Source organism: Camarhynchus parvulus, chromosome 2 (genome assembly GCF_901933205.1).
Source record: "Camarhynchus parvulus chromosome 2, STF_HiC, whole genome shotgun sequence".
Classification (NCBI taxonomy): domain Eukaryota; kingdom Metazoa; phylum Chordata; class Aves; order Passeriformes; family Thraupidae; genus Camarhynchus; species Camarhynchus parvulus.
This window is the reverse complement of record NC_044572.1, coordinates 105112584-105131277: the sequence shown is the minus strand read 5'-3', so window position 1 is coordinate 105131277 and position 18694 is coordinate 105112584. Positions and strand designations below refer to the sequence as shown.

At 42.0% G+C, this 18694-nt stretch overlaps 1 protein-coding gene across 1 annotated transcript in view; it reads left to right on the top strand.

Moving 5' to 3' along the window:
• The window catches only part of ANKRD29 (ankyrin repeat domain 29), a 28514-nt gene extending 10302 nt beyond the window's left edge, over positions 1–18212 (top strand). The window contains exons 5-10 of the mRNA XM_030943187.1: positions 5354–5452; positions 8341–8439; positions 14174–14272; positions 14742–14837; positions 15895–15993; positions 17212–18212. Coding sequence (XP_030799047.1) covers positions 5354–5452; positions 8341–8439; positions 14174–14272; positions 14742–14837; positions 15895–15993; positions 17212–17295 — 576 coding nt within the window. The 3' untranslated portion in view covers positions 17296–18212. The remainder of the gene's footprint in view (positions 1–5353; positions 5453–8340; positions 8440–14173; positions 14273–14741; positions 14838–15894; positions 15994–17211) is intronic.
• The last annotated feature ends 482 nt before the right edge of the window (positions 18213–18694 follow it).

Below are 18694 nucleotides of genomic sequence, written 5' to 3'. Positions count from 1 at the left end.
TTCTCTCAATCCATACCTGCTTTCTGGAGTCCCTAGAAATACAGGCTCTAAACATAAGGGAATTGATGGAGCATCAGAAACTCAGCTCCTTATGCTCTAGGGGCTAAAATCCTCTTAATTTGTGGTCAGAGTTCAAACATATCCATAGAGTAGGATTCTGATACCCCAGGGAGCTGTGCTTGTGGTGAGCAACCCTCTGACTGCAGCAGCAATCAGTAATAAAAGCATTAATGAAATTGTGGCTGTTTAACACAACACAGAGTGCAGCTGTGAAAGTTGGCAATGCAGGAGGTTGCTGTGTTAAATACAACAGCTGTATGTTACAATGCTGGAAAATCTCATGTGGGACAAATTTCTTGGGTAAGGTTGCACATTCAAATAAATGTTGCTTCTCTGATTTTTATTTCAGGGTATGGCTGGGGGTTAGCAAGATTCAGAGGGGTCATCTTCCCTTACATTCAGCTGGCAAATCAGAGGCTCAGTACCTTATTCTGTATAGAAAGACAGTTGCATTTTCACTCAATCTTTTCACAGCCTGTGAACTAGGAGTTTGTGAAAAGGCCAAGAGGTGAACAGCAGACTTGAAATTGTCTCATCCTTCATGACAATATGCAATCTTTTATGAAGCATGCAAAATATATTGATGTGAAATACTAGGGCAGATAAAAGAGAAAAGATCTAAATTATAAAAGAATATTCCTGTGTTCAGATGCTCCAAATGGCTTCCGTCTTTGGACAAATGCAAGTTTGGGGTCTACTGTTGCTCACGTTTAAAATTTAATTCCAGAGCCTTTTTCCTGCCTGACCCTGCTTCTGAACCCAGACCTGACTTGGTCCGTATGCCAGTCCCAAGTATCTTTTGAGCTGCTGATTGCTCTTCCTCTCCAGGCCACAGCTTTCTGTTACATGCAGACAAGCTGGTTGAAAGATAAGACCAGCTCCCAGTGGGTGTAACATGGGAAACTGTCTGTGATGTGCATGTGAGATGATTTTCCAGCAGCATCACTCAGTGTGTGCCTGAGCGGGAGGCACCAGTCAGGTGTAGTGCATGGACAGTCCACATCTTCCCCTGTATCAGTTCAATCTTCTGATTTAATAATGTGGTTATCATAGCTTGGAATAATTCCATCGTTCTGTTAACAGGTGACCAAGGTGACAGGCTCCTCTATCCCTCCCAAACCCCAGAAACAATATAGTTGATAAAATACACCTTTTCAGGTTAGGAACAAGGCATTTTCTCACTAAGACACTCATCTGGGAGCAGCACTGGAAAAGATATGGTTGATCCTGTTTTTAAAGGGCAATGCAAAATGAATCCATTTGCAAAGAATATACATATATATTTCTATTATAAATTACGACATGGATTTGGAATAAGCACACAAAATGAATGTATCCTAGAAAACAGAGACCTAACTGAGGAACTGCAAAGTCCAACATCTTTTTCATGCACTTATCTGTAAAGTATGATTATTACATTTGTTACTCATATATGAGAATTCTGGAGAACTATCTTAATACAGGCACACTATTCTTCTTAAGCTTTGTGTCATTAGAATCGATATGTGCTATGGCAGGCAAAGTAGAACTATTCTAAAATGGTGTAGTAAAGTAATTAGCAATAAATGCTGATGTTCTAAAGAGAATGAATAGCACTATTGGAGGTTATTATATAATTATTACATATAATATTAGTCATTAATATTATTCTGCATTGTCCCAGTCTGACATCCACAGAAATATTTAACATAGGTTGAAGCTTTTTTCTTTTATTCTGATAGATGTGATAAGCATGTGAGTTCTTAAAAAGCATGATGCATGTTTTCTGAGCAGCACTGCAGGTTGAACAGTATGTCAGAGGCTGCTTTTCAGCAGGCACTGATTGCAGAAGAACAGTTCTCCTCCTCTGTACCATTTTTTTAGAGATGGTAAAACAAGGTATAATTCTAAGCTATTTCAAGTGATGATGACAGAGGAAAGGGGTCAGCAAATAGATAGGGAAGTCTACACCATTTAGCATGGGCTTACCCAGTGTTGCTGTTCCAAGTATTTTCACTGTAGATCAGCAGCTGCTGTTATGTACTGGCAGTGAGGAGCACAGACCCTGGGGAGGGCAGAAAAATGGTTTCAGGGGAAGAATTGCAGAGGTAGTCGAGACAAGTCCAGCTCCTATCTGAGCTGGAAATATTTGCAGGATTAATAGAAGCTTCTTTGTGTCAGGAAAACAGGATATGAGCAAGAAGTAAACCCAAGGCAATGTGCCATCTCTAAGAGGTTGCACAGTGGCCTCCTGCCCACTGCAGAAGGGGTGATAGCCCCAGGAGCCCCTCAGTGCTTGCTCACATGGCCAGCTCCCACTTGCTGCCCTGCTCAGAGTTTCCAAGAGGCTTGCCAGCACCAAAGACGCTGCTTCAGCTTTTTACTTAATCTCAGCTGAAGCCAAAAGGGAAAGAGGTAATCACATGTCTGAAAGGGATGTTAAAACTCCATCATTTACTTTTTTTTTTTAATTCCCCACAATTTATCTGCTTTCAGTATGGTCTGTAAAGCATTGGGGTCTTCAGCTAGAGCTTGCTGGAGTTAAGTGTAAGAGAAAACCGGATGGAAGCTCAATAGAGGCAAGAGGAGGGCTGAGTAATAAACCATTGCACTGTTTGACAATTCCTTGATTTAACTAAGTGCTGTTTTATCACATGGCCAGTGGAAAAGTTTCCTGCCCCCAGCTTCCCTTTCTTACAGAATGATGTATATCTGATTTTTCACAGTGGTACCCCCAACTCAAAGCATACAGAGAAATCCCAATCCCTTCTGTTGAATGTGTTCAGCTTCCTATATCAGAAAGACAGTAGAGCAGGTCTTAGAGCTCAGTTGTCCTGCTGATCAGGGGCCAGATCTTTGAGCCCAGGAATTGTTACCCACTTCTCTCTGCCACAGTAAATGTTTGATTCAGAGTGAACAGATGAAACTGGGGACCATCCAATGATCCTCTTCTAACCCCTGGACTCTGACCAGACTGATCTAGGAAAACATGATCACTTTAGTCTGAAAGATCCAAATGGCATATATTGGAATTTTGTTACTCTTTCAAAAAAAAAATCTGTCTAAAACTGTTCACTAGGTTGAACCAAACACTTGATCAGGGACCCCTTTTTGAATTAATTAAACATGTCTTTAGAGAGTGTTGCTATTCTTAACCCCAAGCTGTCACATCTCCCAAGATGGCATCACACATTGGGATTCCAAGTGTTGGGGCTTCAGCTCTGCTGGGCCATCTGGGGTTAGCTTTGCAGGCCTGCCTTTTACTTGGGATCTGTCACTTGATTCCCTACAGAAATTATGAAAATAACCAAACAATCTTCTTAAAATAACAGAAGTTTGTGGAGAACACAAGAATTTTAGAAAACAAAAGCCAGACCATAAAGCAGTAAACAAACTTTTCCCAAACTTTTCCCTCAGTTGGTTGCATAACCAACTGAGCACGTCTATTTACCCTCCATACATGGAACTTAAATATTTTTAAGCTTCCTAAAACTTTTCCTTCCCTGCCTCTCCACAGAGGATCTTCAGTCTGGATAGCACAGTTTCTCTTCTTAATTCACTAACCTTTCTCTCTCAACATCATTCAGGGAAATCGTCTTTAAAAATTTCTCTGGGTTTTTTTGTTTTGTTTTGTTTATAGCCCTTTGATCCAGTAAATCACCCCTTGAACAAAGTGGCTTTCACTTGGTTGGGGAGAGGAAATAGGTTACATGAAGCTATTAGCTTTTCCATTGTCTTTTAAATGTGTATAAGGTGTTTTTTAATCCAAGAACAATTATGATTGCTTTTGTGTTTTGTTCCAGCAGTTCCCATTAAGTTATAGTACTTTAATTTGGCAGGAAAGTCTAATTTCTCGAAACTTAACTCCACTGGCCTGATTACACACTGTATTTAGTCAAATAATCCAGAATTAATAGGCAATTCATAGACTGTCACACAACAGCCTCACATCTCTGGCTTTGCTGACACCCAAGCCTTCTTCTCTTTTCAGTGTTGTGGCAGGAAGGGTGAATATGAGGTTTTGGGGGTAGTTATAAATAGTGCCTGTGGGTTAGTTCAGTCATGCCAGAGCTTGAATTTTCTCCAGGCTATTACAGCCATCAAATTGCACCATTGATTAATAAATTTGATTGGCGCTTCTCGTTATAAAAGACACATTTGGTCACTCAAGCTGCAACTTCTTTTGTGGGTATCTGTCTGTGTGGAAAATCTCAGACAACTTTGGAGTTGTTTCAGAGAACAAGTCTAGGCCAAAGCACAGTCTTGTGTCCACATCAATAGCAGAAACCATTTAGATGAAATACTTTAGATAGTTTGTTTTGTGGAGGAGAGGCTTGAGGCTGGGAGAAGGCAGGGGAGGAGAGAGAAGACCTTTGGTGGGGACGTTTTGGGGTGTGCATCATCTTTGCATGATGGCATGGTGCCATCCCAGGCAGACGACAAGAACTTGCTCTGCATAGCTGTGTCTGAAATACTGGTAATTTCTGAGTGGGGCACAGCACATTTAAGATGGCAAGACCCACATTTGCTGTTTCAGTTGTTTGAGCTGGTTTGGAGTCAATCACCAGTGACACTGAGGTGTTTCCCTTCTCAGCTGGCTCCCAAGGGAATGTTTCTACAAGCAGGGATTGATGCATGTGCCTAGGTCTCCCTTTAGTGGTGATGTGCAGTAACTCTAACTGCCTGGGATTGATCCCACCTGCAGGGATCTCTTCTCAAGCAGCAGTAACAGTGCTTTCAATGGTGGTCATGCCTTTGGTCAGAGTCACACTTCCACAGTCAGCTAGCACACTTTAAAATGCTTCCTCTCTGCTCAGCTTCAGGCCAACATGCCACTGATGAGAGGCAGGACAAAACAGGGCACAAGGTTCTGGCCAAAGAAGAGCAGATGATCAATAGGCTGTGTAGCAGTGGAAAGGTGTGCTGTCCTTCCATCAGTGGAAGAGTTTGGCAGGCATGAGGAATTTGGCTGTAAAAGGAAGAGACGTGGAGGAGCTTGAAGCTGTGAAAGGAACAAAGCTTCTAATGGCAAGGCAGAAGATGAGGAATGAAAAACAGAATTTTTTTCATTCCTTTCCCTCCCTAAAAAAACTCAGGAGAAAAATTTATATAATGACTGGGCCAAGTTGAAAGATTTACATGTCAACACTTGGCATTAAAGTTATGAAAGATTCAGTAGCTACTCATCACAGAACTGCTGTGATCCAAACTCTGAAAAGTCTTAAAGTTTGTATCTTTTTTTTATTTTTTGGTGAAGTTCAGCCCAGCACCTGACCTCTCACCTGACTGTACCCATTCTTTTTTGTTTCCACAGGATGGAGGCACAGCTCTGCTGGCTGCCTGTCAGTACGGGCATGCAAAAGTCGTGGAAACTCTGCTGAAGCACGGTGCCAACATTCACGATCAACTCTATGTGAGTTATTTGACACACACAATATTGACAATGGTGGTGGTGGAACAAATGTGCTGTTGCTTGGACAACAGCAGACACCCTGGCTCCAGCACAGACAGGCATTTGCCAAACACTGCAGTTTTATAGTACTCTGTTCCTCTAAGACGTGGATTTTGTTAACTGTCTGCTTTTCATGATGCTGAGAAAAGTAGCACAAAATCAGAAAAGATGCTTTGGCTGCCTTTTGGTTCATGATCTGTATGGAGGATATGTACCAAATGTGGAACAGACTTGTGCTACCATTAGCCTTGGATGAAAGAGCATGTCATGTTCTACCATGATTTGCAGGAAAGTGAATAGCTCTAGAGCCTCTGAAATACATTAGTTTTCTGCCAGAAAGAATAGCAAAAAATAAAATCTTTAAATTACTTCAAAACAGTTTTTTTAAATATCAGTTAAAATTATGTTATTTGATATTTGTGAATCCCCAGTTTGCCAGTGTTTTGGGTAAAGTAAGGTTAAAATGGCTGAACTGATGTTGTTTAGTTGACTTTTCTGAAAGTTGGATTGAACCAATGAAGCTCTGGATTTAATTTACTCTAACAGAGACACAGAGAAGTTGAGCTTTTCAGCATTCAACAGAAACAAGTAGCAGATTTTGCCTCTGCTTCCCACCCCACTCTTTCCTACCCCAGGGCACTCAAGACTGACAAAGAGGAAGTTGTTTCTCTGAGATATATGAGTTTTTTCAGCTGTTTCCATTGGCTTTGGATCTGCAGGATGCTGTTGCAATCCCTACTGGCTTGCAGGGGAGCTGAGAGCTGGTGACTGCAGAAGTGGTCATAGGGGGATCCCACCTCAGTGTTGCCTCACCCCTCATTTATAAATAAGGTTGTTCCACCCTTGGTGTTGTGCAAATTGTCTTTCTGATCCGAGGGCAGTGATTCATCCCTCTGCAGGGTAATCCCAGGGGCTGCCACTCAGTTTAAAAATAGCTGTGCTGCCACACCTGCAGACTCTTACCCAGAGGTCAAGGCAGTAAAATTACTTCCTTGTTGTGTCTTCTGGAAATGAGCAATATTTGCAATTGGATTTTAAAATGTACTTTTATTGCTCACAGACATTGGGCAAAACCAGTCAGAAAGAGCTGTGTAATAAAATAAGAATATGATCTCTTGAAAAAAAGTGTTGTCTGGCTCTTTTTATGGGCCAAGCTGCATTTGTCAAGTGGTACCTGGATGGCAGTTTCACTGGCAGCCAAATGGGAGGGATTTTGAGCATAGATTTGGATATTCCTCCCAAAACCATCAAGATCAAAGTTTTAATCTTAAATTGACTCATGTGAGGCATCAGGAGAGCAAGAGACAAAAGAATACTCTCACTAAATAATATTTCCTGCAAAAATGCTTTATAGCCTCAAAACGACATTCTCATTACGGCATCCATTCAAATCAAATAGGTATCAGTGAATGCAAGGCTCTCCATCTTGATTGATCCTACAATAAAGAGCTTTTTTAATACTACACAGCCTTGTTTACTTTCTAAATTGAAGTGTTCTCTGTCTCTGGAGGAAGCCTGCAAAGGCTCTGGTACTGCCAGGTTTTTTCATCTACTCACACAGCAACCAGAGAAAACAGCCCATGAGAGGGCCCAAGGACAGGCATTAATAGTTCCAGCAGACACCTCTTTTGTTTACCAGGACATTTGTCTTGAAATCAATGTCAAACATCCCAAATTCAGTCCCTGGGGCACTATATTCAACTCATGCTTCACCAAGTCTGTGCTGAGTTTGTCAGCTAGGGGAGTAGCTGCGCACACTCTCTCGGCAGACAACAGCATTTAGTTCCAACATAGTGATATGCCAACAAGTTCAACAGCAGGCTTTCACTAAAATGCTCTGTATTTTGTGATAAGCACCTGCCTGAGTTGGCATGAGAGGTGTACTTGCACATCTGAGATGCAGGAAAGGGGTTAATTCTGGTCTCTATTTAAACGAAAAGATTCTCGCCTCCTGGGAAAACTTGTCCTAGCACATCCTGTGCTTAGTGCTGTGGATGTAGGATGAGTAAACACCTGTCCCACCCTCAATACAGATTTCTACTTATAGTTGGTTAGATGGATTATAATGCTGTTTGAAAATGTTCCATCAAAAACACTTAATGAAATACGACTTATAATTTTTTTTCCTGTGGAAGGGGTTTCTCTGAAGTAACATTCTGAGAACATCTGCACATGAAAAACATGTCAAAGAAAATTAAAACCCTCTATTTGTTCACAATTTATTCTTTCACAAGCTTTTTGCAGGGAAATTCTGGTTTCTGATATGGCTACAAAATACTTTTAGATTACAAAATTCTTGTAGAAGAACCTTCACCTAGATTACGGGTGAAGATTCTTCAAGATGTGCCAGAGCAGAAGCATGGTGGTTTCTGGGGGGGCACAGTAGTGTGGCACAGGCCTTACTCCTTCAGCCTTAAGGGCAGCCTTCGGTGCTGGGGTCTGTAGTATTGCAAAGTACCTGACATCTCTCCACATGTATCCATGTAGCAGAGCACTTCTGCATGAACATATAAAAGCTAAATGAACCTGTATTTCTGTACAGGAGCTAATTTCTAATTTTGTAGCTCAATGTCTGAAAGAACTAGACTCTTTGTATTCCAGACACAGGATTTAATGCTGGATTTGAAATATGATGGGAGCCAGTATTTGTGCACACTGAATGAAAATGTTGTCACAGTTTATTATGAACTAGTCTGTGCATTTTGGTAGTTATTTCTTGAGCATGGCTGTATATCTGCTGTTACAAAGCATAATGACTAAAGACTGAGAACTTAATTCAATTTGATTTGGTTTTGTGTGGAAAAAGGGCATCACTTCAATGCAGTGTAAATTGATGTGTTTGTTCTTAGGATGGAGCTTCTGCAATTTTCCTGGCGGCACAAGGAGGCTATCTGGATGTCATCCGATTGCTGCTTTCTTCAGGAGCAAAGGTCAACCAGCCACGACAGGTATGATCAACACTTCAGGGCAGAATTTTATAGTTCTAATTTTATAGTTTTGAAAATTAACACTGGAATTTTCTCCATGCATTGGGTTCCTGTGGAGGTGTTTTATTGGAAGGTGGTTTGTGGCTGTGTCAACATTCTGTGTTTTAGTTCAGATTGGTGACATGATTTTGAAGTCAATACTTCAGTGATTTCTGAAATAATTGAAACTGAAAGCTCTGCTCTACATCTACATGTTACACCCCATGAGCCACCATCCCTGGAGGTTTTTAAAAGACAGTGTAGATGTGGCACTTGGGCACATGGTTTGGTGGTGGACTTGGCAGTGCTGGGTTAATGGTTGGACTCAGAGATCTTTTCCAGCCTAAATGACGCTATGATTCTAGAGCAGATCAAACCACTGACTGCTCCTTTAAACGGGTTAGAACCACACGCATGTTTGGGTCAGGCACCAAACTAAATCAAAAGAAAACCTTCCATCAACCCTCCACTATGGAATGCTGATTTAAGGGCCTTGCACTACCTCTTGCAACTACCAATCTGTTTGTGCTGTAATTAGTTTTGAAGGTCTACACAGCCTACAACATCCCTGAGTTCTTTTGAAAATTGTTTGGAAAGCTTTTGAAAATCTGGGCACTCTAGGAGGAGGCAGCACTAAATTTGAAATCTCCAGACCTTCAAGCATGGCTTTGGTGTCAAAGTTTATCTTTGACAAATGCTTTTATTTTTAGTTTACCATTTGTTTGTTTTACTTTGCATCATTCCTGTGCCCTCTGAAATTCAAGCATGAATGTTGCCTTCATCTCTGGAAGTTCTTGATACGTATGGAAAGCTTTTCTCCCCATTTCCAGCTAGTCACTCTAGTGGGCCTGATGTTGCTAATGCATACAACCAGTGGCAGCTGTAAGCATGAAATTAGCTCCTCTGCAAGCAGTAGGGCTGCTGTTTGATCACTGAATGGGAAGTGTGAGCTAGATTTGTGGCTGGTTCGGAGATCCCTGCTAGGGGGTCACGGGCTGGATCCAATGTGCATCACTGGATGCTGGAGTTAGGTAAGGGTGCAAGGGGCGTTCTAGGTTTTAAACTAACTGGGAGGAAGGTAAGCATAGGTGGTATACAGAGACATGTATGAAAGCTGTCTTGCTTTCCAAATAAAAGGGTTTCTTAATTTTTTAGCTGTTTCTTGACTCTAAAATCAGTTTCTCAACAGCCAGAGGTGGAGCTGCATAGCTAGCTTTACACCCAGCACATAGAAATGTCTGGTTAGAGATGGAGCTTCTCAGGAATCTCTACCTGCTTTAAGACACCCTTGCCTGTGTTCTGCTGAAACCCTGCAGGCAAGGTACCTGTCCTGGATCTTCACTGCACATTTGAAATTGATGGGATAAGGTCTTGTCCTTGTAATTAGTCATGCATGTCAGCCAGGTGGCTGTAATCACTGACTGCAGCAAGTGAAAAAGCAGCAGGCAAGAGCAAATGAGTGTGAAAACTCTAATAATGGTGGACAACGTGGCATGAGACAAGCTCTGCCAGGTATTTTCAGTATTTCCTTTCATCTGTACCAAAAGCCTGACAAATCATAGCCTGGCAACAGACACTGATCTATATGCTTCTGCTGCATGTGTAGGTCTGTGTACGCTCCTAGCTGTGGAAAGAGGATTAGTATTTTAAGTGCCTTGACTGGAACAGTTTTCCTGCTGTCCCTAGCCCCATCTCTGAGCGCCAGAGCTGTGCTGGCAGCTACCCCCCTGGATTGATGCTGCTCCTACGTTGCCTCCACACTGTCACCCTAGAAAAAGCTTAAGAAATGTTAAAAGCTGTTAATTAAGTCTGAAGTTTCAATGTAGAAGGAGAGACCAAGGTATGCATTAATGCCTTTTGAGTAAGTCAAAATAAGGTTGGGGAGCTTTAGATCTGGCTGAACCCTGTTGCCATTAAAACTGCTTTCTGCTATCTGTAATTACAATGCAGCTAATTCTTTCTGACATTATTTTTTCAGCTCTCTAATCCAATTTTTACAACACAATGTTTCACGAGGCAATCTTAAATCTTAGTTGAGGCAAAGACTTGTCTCTGTGTGAATGTTCCTCCTGGCTCCTGTGTTTCATCTCCAGCAGGACAGACCTTCTTTGCTTGAGGGTACCTCCGATCCCTGCTAAGATTATGCCTGGATAAGTGCGTGGCATTTGTATTTGGGCCCACTGTAATCTGAAACATTTCCTTAACAAATGGAACATTTTTACTGTTTAATTAGTCAAGTAATGGTTGGATGGACTTCAGTCTGTTTCTTACTAACAAATGGATTTGTACTTTGTTAGAAGGGGGTGTGTTGGTCATGAGGAATGTAGCTCAAGAAGGGGCAGTTTCGATGCCAGACAATTCTCCTTTACAAGCTACATTGCTCTCACTGTGGTAAAAAACTTTTCCAGGCAACATTACCTCAAATACAGGGCTGCAGAGTTCCAGGTGTGAGTTCATCCTCTCCTTCCTTGTGGTTTCCAAGTTTTCCTCTCTACCTAGGGAATTTGGTGGCTTAACCTATGGACCTGCACACATGTGTCTGCCATCTATGTCTCCTCCTATGCTGCTGTGATGGGTACCAGTTCCCCCTCAGTCTGGTGTCCCACCTCCTGTCCCATGTCTGACACCACAAAGCATTTTGGATAGTCCTGGCTGTCCACATGCAAGCCCTTCAGCTCTCACAAGACCAAATAGTGAAGCTTCCTGGAAAGTTTCTTCCCTGGCAGTGTCCTTTCTCTTGGGTTGTAATTGTCTTCTGCTCTTGCCAAAATTGAGGAGCTGGGCAGGAATTGTTTTGTCATCTTTTTGTCTAGACAGAGCTGGGGGCAATGTCTGAAGCCTGCTACAGGAGATGTTTCTATGCTTCTTCAACTTACAAAACAAAGCTGTAAGATTCTTTGCCAATGCTGTTTTGGCAGTCTGTGTCCCAACAGGCTTTATTCTGGCTGGCTAAGCAGATTCAAAATAACCTGAAAATTAATGACTTTTTTCTTAGCACTTGATATGCAATTACACATACATGTAAGCCAGTGAATCTATATAGGGTTGCACTTCAGCAAGCAAGAAGTTTGCTATTGGCAAATTAGTTGTAGTAGTGCAAGTGGACTAATAGGCAGAGCGGTGCAGGATATGACACTGAGTAGCCTGAGAGTAGGGGTGTCTGCCCCTGGAAATACCTACTGGAAATTTGAGGGGTCTTTCACCTCCCACCTTAATCTGGCCTTTTCTAAAATGTATCAAGCCATATGCAAAAGTTAAGATTCAAAGCTGCAAGATTAAGTTATTAGTTGATGGGTAAGAGAAAGAACATTAATAATTTCAGTCAGTGTATATTTGGAACTTCTGGCTGCTGGATATAATAAAGTGTTGTCCATATATACTAGCTTGTAACTAAATGTGGAAGAAAGAACGCCTTACAAACATATGGGATATTTAAAATTATTCTAGGAATATAGTGATCTGCAATCTGCTGGCTAGGCAGAGGGACAAGGAAAGGAGAGTAAATTTTTAACTGCATCTTTCCCTATTCTCACTTTCTTCCTGATTCATCTCCAAGCCCTAATATCTGTTTACACATGAATTCTCATGTGACCTCTTAGTAAAATGTAGTATCTGCTTTGCATCGTTCACCAACATGAAAATGGACAGAAAGCTCATCTACTCAGTACAAATATCATAGCTATTTGCATAAGCCTGAGTGCTAGATGCTGACCATAGTCAATGTGAGCTCAGCATTATCTTCACTACCTTTCTTCTCTTCAGGCTAAGTCCTTCAATACAACTGCTCTTCCTCATAATGTGCTTTTATCTCTATCCTATAGCTGAGATCCTGAGGATAACATCTGACAGCAATACTATTAATTACAATTAACAGTAGCAGTGATATTACTCAGCATTTGCACCTCCTTTTGCTCCTTTTCATACTTGAAAATAGTCATTGTTCCTACAAATTTCACTGTGAGTAAACAAAAGCTGCTTTATTTCCTATGCTGAGCTTGTGATTTCATTGCTTGTGTAAATACAAGTGTGGATTTGCACAGCATTGGTTCTTCATGCAGACTGAATTGTGTAGGTTGCTCTCAGGTATTTTCCAAGTTTTACAGGCTTTTTCAATGCACCTATTGCTATTTTCTAGAGCCCTCTGGTGGGGGGAGATTAGAAAAATATGAAGTGTCAGCTTACTGGTAGGGAAAACACTAAAATAAATAAATTGGAGAGGGACAAGTTTTGCCACCAAACTAACATCACATACTCTCTATACAAGACAGCCTTTGTTATTTTTGAATCACAAGGAACACTTGTATTAACAGGATATATACCAGAGTGAGTCGAGTCACTAATTTCAGTGAGTTAATCTATAGAGAAATTATACAAAGATGGGCAAAGATCATCTTTCTCACCATTTGAGAACTGAAGATCTCAGGATGTGAATTTGTTCCTTCTCAAAATCAGAAAAAGGGAAGCCCAGATTATTATATCAAAGGAAGAAATAACTTTTCTGTTTCTTTCAAAGGATTAATTCATAGTCCATGGAAAACAGAGAACTGATTCAACAATGGTTTCCCAGGTTGCATTAGCAAGTCATAGGAATCTTCAGGTGGCACTGAGAAGAGTGACTATTTATTTGATCAAGGTGGCAATATCTTATTTAATGTAAAAAGCTGATTTCTCCTGAAACTTGTCATTAAGGCTGTTTTTGAAGTCTCAGTTTAGTTTGTCTTCCTCTTTCAAGCCAAGCCTTCAGGCTCAAGAGGGTGGTGAGGGGAGCTGGCAAGCCCAAAAGGCAGAAGCAGGCACCCTGCTTTGTGGGGCTTCACTTCTGTGTTAAAGTCCATACAGGCAAAGGCCTTTTTTTAAAGGCCCATGAAAATTAGTTTGGCACTACATAATTGCTGCAGTCTGGAGAATCAGGCCATTTAGAATCAAAAAGAGGAAAAGACACAAAAAACCTAAATTCTACTTGCAGTGAGAAATACTTCTAGTGCTTCAACTCCCTTTTGCCTTTGGGAGGGAAATCCATCGCAAAGTTCAACTTACTCTGAATGTGCTTTTTCTGAGGCTTTGTGCTCAAATAATGGTTGCATAGGACTTTTCCAAAGCAGATTGTTTCATGCTGGATTCCTTGATAATTGCCTTGTTTTGTAGTGGAGTTTTGAAGATAAAATTTCTGAAATACTTACCGTCACTGTAAGGCAGGATGTTTTTACCCAATTCCCTAAGGGTGAATAATGTAATTCAGTACTGAAAGTTGGTGATCACCTTGCATTGCTCCCTGGCTTCTGTAAACAACTTTCACTCCCTGTGTGCAGGCACCCGGCTGCAGAATCTGCCTGTGCATGCTGAGGTTTGTCTGTATCCTCTATTCCATCTAATCACCTAGAATTCAAAGTACACAGGATACCTTTAGCCCTTGTGTTTCAAACTTCCCTGTGTATTTTAGGCATGGCTGGTACCTTACTGGGCTTTAGTTTCACAGAGCAATGCAGATTTCTGGCAAACTATGCAAGAGAAGGCAATAAAGGGGGCTTTACTCCACAAACTGAAGCAGTCCTAACTTAATACACCAATCTACCACACAGGTTTGGACACAGCTTTGCATTTGTCCCCCTGTAGGATTTGATTGAGTAATTCATGTACGTCAGTTCCAGTAGGCTTGGGCAGTAAGATATCAGAGGGCAGTGAAGTGAAGCCCTCAGCAGTCCTATTTTGTTTGCAGGACGGGACAGCTCCCCTGTGGATTGCCTCACAGATGGGTCACAGCGAAGTGGTGCGAGTGATGCTGCTCCGGGGTGCTGAGCGAGACGCCGCGCGCAATGTGAGTAGCGCTTCCTCCTGCACTCTGTCTGCAGCTTAATGCCTCACTTGGGGGCTGTAAGTCTGCCTGGATGGAGGCTTGGTCCCTCCAGAGTCCATCCTGTTTGTCAGGCTGCAAAGTCCCACCGCAGCTTTCCTTTTCCCCGCTGTGTCTGGGACAGCTTCCTGCGGGGACCTTCTGGAATAAGGGAATGGAAATGTCCACATAGTTGAAAGGCAAAGATAGTATATGGTGTCACTGGTTCATTTTATCCTGAAGTTTTCACCCACCAGAGAAACAATCCTCCAGGTGCCCTAAAACCAGCAGCACATGCTGTGGAGGTGCCCCCTCAAAGGTGATGAGCACAGGAGACTCTCCTCTCAGATGTGTAGGGAGAACTGGCATTTCCCTCCAGCTTTTTCTTCCCCTCCAGCTTCCCCTGCAAGGAGAATGCAGACAAGTAATTTTTGACATTCCTCTTTTTTTAAAGGATGGTACCACTGCTTTACTGAAGGCTGCCATTAAAGGCTACAACAATGTGATAGAAGAGTTGCTGAAATTCTCTCCCACACTTGGCCTGCTGAAGGTTAGTAGTGAAACACAGAGATTTTTTTGGCAGAACACAAGACAAAGGGTCTGATGAAAAATCTGTCATTTATGACTTCTCTAGTGGAAGATGATAGGAGTTTGAGCCAAAAAAATTCAAGAAAAAAAAAAAGAAATTATCTTTTTTAGCCTTAATGCCACTCACAAATCTTTTTAAACAAAACTGTGAATTTAATTCTTGGAATGAGGAAGCACATTGTGTCACAGAAGAAATTCTGCTTTTTGTCACTTGATTTTATTTCTACTGTAAGTAGATTACTCTTGAGTGTACAATTTTGACATTATACCCAGTCTTCTATTGCATTTAGTCAGCAAAATAGTCTAAAAAATCCATTGTGAGCAGATTCTGTACTGGATTTTGTTTTCCTCTGAATTCATAAAGTGACTTGAAAAATAACAGCTATTTGGAAACTGCTTTTTAATGGGTGACCTAATTTTATGTGTCCATTAATCACATACTTTGATAGCCTCTGTGCATGCAATTGATTGGCAAACTTAATGTACTTGAAAATGTAGGTGGCATCAACTTAGTTATTAATTTTGAGTATGAAATAGCTTCCACACATATTTGAACTGTCAGTTTGCAACCACAAACAAACAAAAGGCCAGCCATAAAAACCCCCACCTATCAGCTGCCTGACACTGAGGCCATTAATCATCAGAGAGAGAAGACAAAATGCACAGATGGCTTCCATTACTGCTTGTGCTTCTGTTTCACTTGTTAATGACTGATTTTGCCAGGCAGAAACAAGTGCTGTGTTCATGTCACCTCTGATCTATTGCCAAAGCTGATTATTAAAAGGAAATACTGCTGTGATCTTGACTCTCATTTTTATTAAAGCATTTAAAATCACGTCCTTCACATCCCACTAGGGGTTGCCAGCACCCTAAATCAGACCCTATGCCTTTGATGACCTAATCTCTCCCATGTTACTTCTTTCTTGCTCATAGGTCTGTTCTTTGCAAGCATTTGTGTTTCACTGCCTTTTGCTTTTCTTCCCATGCATGGGACTAACACCTCCACTGGCATTTCCTAGAATGGGACCTCTGCTCTCCATGCAGCTGTCCTGAGTGGTAACGTGAGGACAGTGGCGCTGCTCCTTGAGGCAGGAGCGGATCCGTGCCTGAGGAACAAGGTAGGTCCTGGCTCTCCATCCTCCCAGGCACAGGGCAGTGCTCAGCAGTAGAGCCATGTGTGCCATCGAGGTGGGGCAGCCCATGTTTCTGTGTAGAATTCAGGGCATTGCCAATACAAAAAAAAAAAAAATCCCAAATTACAGGCACCTTTCCCATATCTTACATAGATCTGTTAGGTTCTTTAAATTAGTTTTGCATTCTTTTGATAACAGCAATTTTTCTATAGGAAACTTACCACGATTTTATCCCATGAAGTGTTTTAACATTACATGTTTCATAATTTCTGTGAATGTGTCTTCTGACATGTTTCTGAACTATTTGCTGCTAGGGTTTGATATGGGTTTGTTAAGCTGTAAATGAATGGTCTGGCATTGACTTCTGGATGAGTGAAAGTTTGTAAAACAAGTAATGCAGCACATACGTTGTAAATATTTTGGTCATTTAATAGAAAATCTGTGGCTGTTAATTTCTGCATCATTCCACTTGATGGCAGCACAGTTAATGCCACGCACACAGTAGTCTCTGTTAATAGACATTTTGGGTTTATAATAGAACCTGAAAATGCACAAGGTCTTTCTGCTACTGATAATGATCTACAGCACCAGGGGTGTGCAGTAGAAGAAAGTGGCTGAAACCTCTCCTACTGATTTCTTTTTTTGTTGTTTTTTTAGTTTTTGTAAACACATGCCATTTGGTATGACAGAGTATATTTGGAGGACAGAATTACTGATTTTCAGAAGCAGCTTCATCATAAATACTTTGTGTTACCAAAATTGTATTCAGTAAATTAAAAAAACAATAACAAACTCATGTTCTATTACCAACCTTACAGCATAACACTAGTTTAAGTCACCCCTTGGAGTTTTATGGACATTAGTACATAGGGACCTGCCTCATCTCCTCTGAAAAATCAGCAACTATGCTCTCCTTTACTTCTGTGGCAGAAGCATAGGGACCCCAAGGGTATTTAGCCTGGATAGTCAGCACAAAATAAGCTGTCACTCAAATTCCATTCTGGGATTGTTTTGAAGACTTAAATGAGACTTGAACACTGAAAGATGGTTTCCTAAGATATCAACAGTGCTGGAGACAACACTAGGAAAAACCCACGTCATTATAATGACTAGTACAATCTTCTCTAGAGTGTAATGCTTTCAACCATGATTGGGAAATACTCTTCCATTTCTTTCTAACCCTCAAGGGTTTTTTTGTTCCAGGCAAATGAATTGCCAGCAGAACTAACAAAAAATGAACGCATCCTCCGACTCCTCCGTGCAAAGGAAAAGCAAAGGAAAAGCTAATGCAGCCCTACAGCAGATGCAGTTTGACAGAGATGTGCCCTGACCACAAGCAGCATGACAGTAATCCTAGGTTGGAACAGTTTGAGAACTGATTAGCCTGTCCAGTACACGCTCCCTGAATGCACCAGGCCCTTGCCAAGGGTCACCCCGGGCTGGGGACTCCGCCCGGCATCGCTGAACACGGGACCGTGACGAGAGCAGGGGGTGGCCCAGGAGCTGCCTCTGCACCACAGCCCTGCCTGTCCTCTGGGATCCCACCGATCCCAGCACCCCGTTTGCTCCCCATGCATCCCAGCACAGGCAAGCACTCCTGCTGCTTCAGACATGCATGCCCACGCTGTCATGGCCACACACCTGTGGCAGCGTGGGTAGGGAGCACTCGGCCCTTGTGCCAGAAGGATTCCCTGAACCTTGCAGCTGTTTGGATTCAGCTGGCTACAGAGCAGCCCCATGACACCCCTGCCCTCCCTTTGCTGACAGTGACCATTCCTCTCTACCTCCAAGTGCCACGTGAGACTAGAGGTGAGATGCTGCCCGAGCCATCACAACAGCAAAAGTTCTCCTGCCAGCACAGGGCTGGGGTAACATTATTGCTACTACATGAAGCTCCATAAAAATGATCAAGAATATTACAAATGATGTCAAAAGCTACCAACCAAACAAAAAGCAAGGGGAAGTCCTCTCAATTGCAGCATCTTGATCTACCAATCTGTCCAGCAACAGAAACACAGCAGAGCAGTTGATTTTGAGATGCCTATGCAGCTTATGGGGATCCTTCCCCAACCTTGTGCGCCTTTTTTTGGGTAGAAGAGGACTGGTTGCTAAGCAAACCAACCATGCCCAAAAGGGCATTTTTCCACAGGTGCAAGTACATCAGAAACTTAACTGTCAGGCACAACAAACCACACAGATGCTACACAGGTGGTATGTGTATGTTCTGCACCCAGATATGTGACACCATGGTTTGGTACCCACAGCTACTATGCAAAGCACTCATTCCCCAGGTCTGTGGCAGGAGCTAAGGGAGAAGTGCAGAGTGTACAGGTGTTTCAACAGTTGGTGAGAGGGTTACATGTGGCCATACCTGAACAGACTCACTGATTATTGCAGACATGGAAGATGAAGTCTGAATGGCAGTTTTGGCCTTTATTGTGGTTAAGACACTTAGACATGCTACTAGTGCCTGTGTGGGGAAGGCAGTGCAAATTGCAGGTGGCTTGTGAAGAGCTATGTTTTAACCATGTTGCTCCAAGACACCCCATTAAAACCCAGCCATTTCTGCAGTATAAACAGTATATACACCATGTCCTGTTAGCCACAAAAACATTAGAAATTAATTTACAGTGAGTTGAGGTAAAAAGTTAGTTCAGTACATAAATCCGGGCACTTCACCCACTTT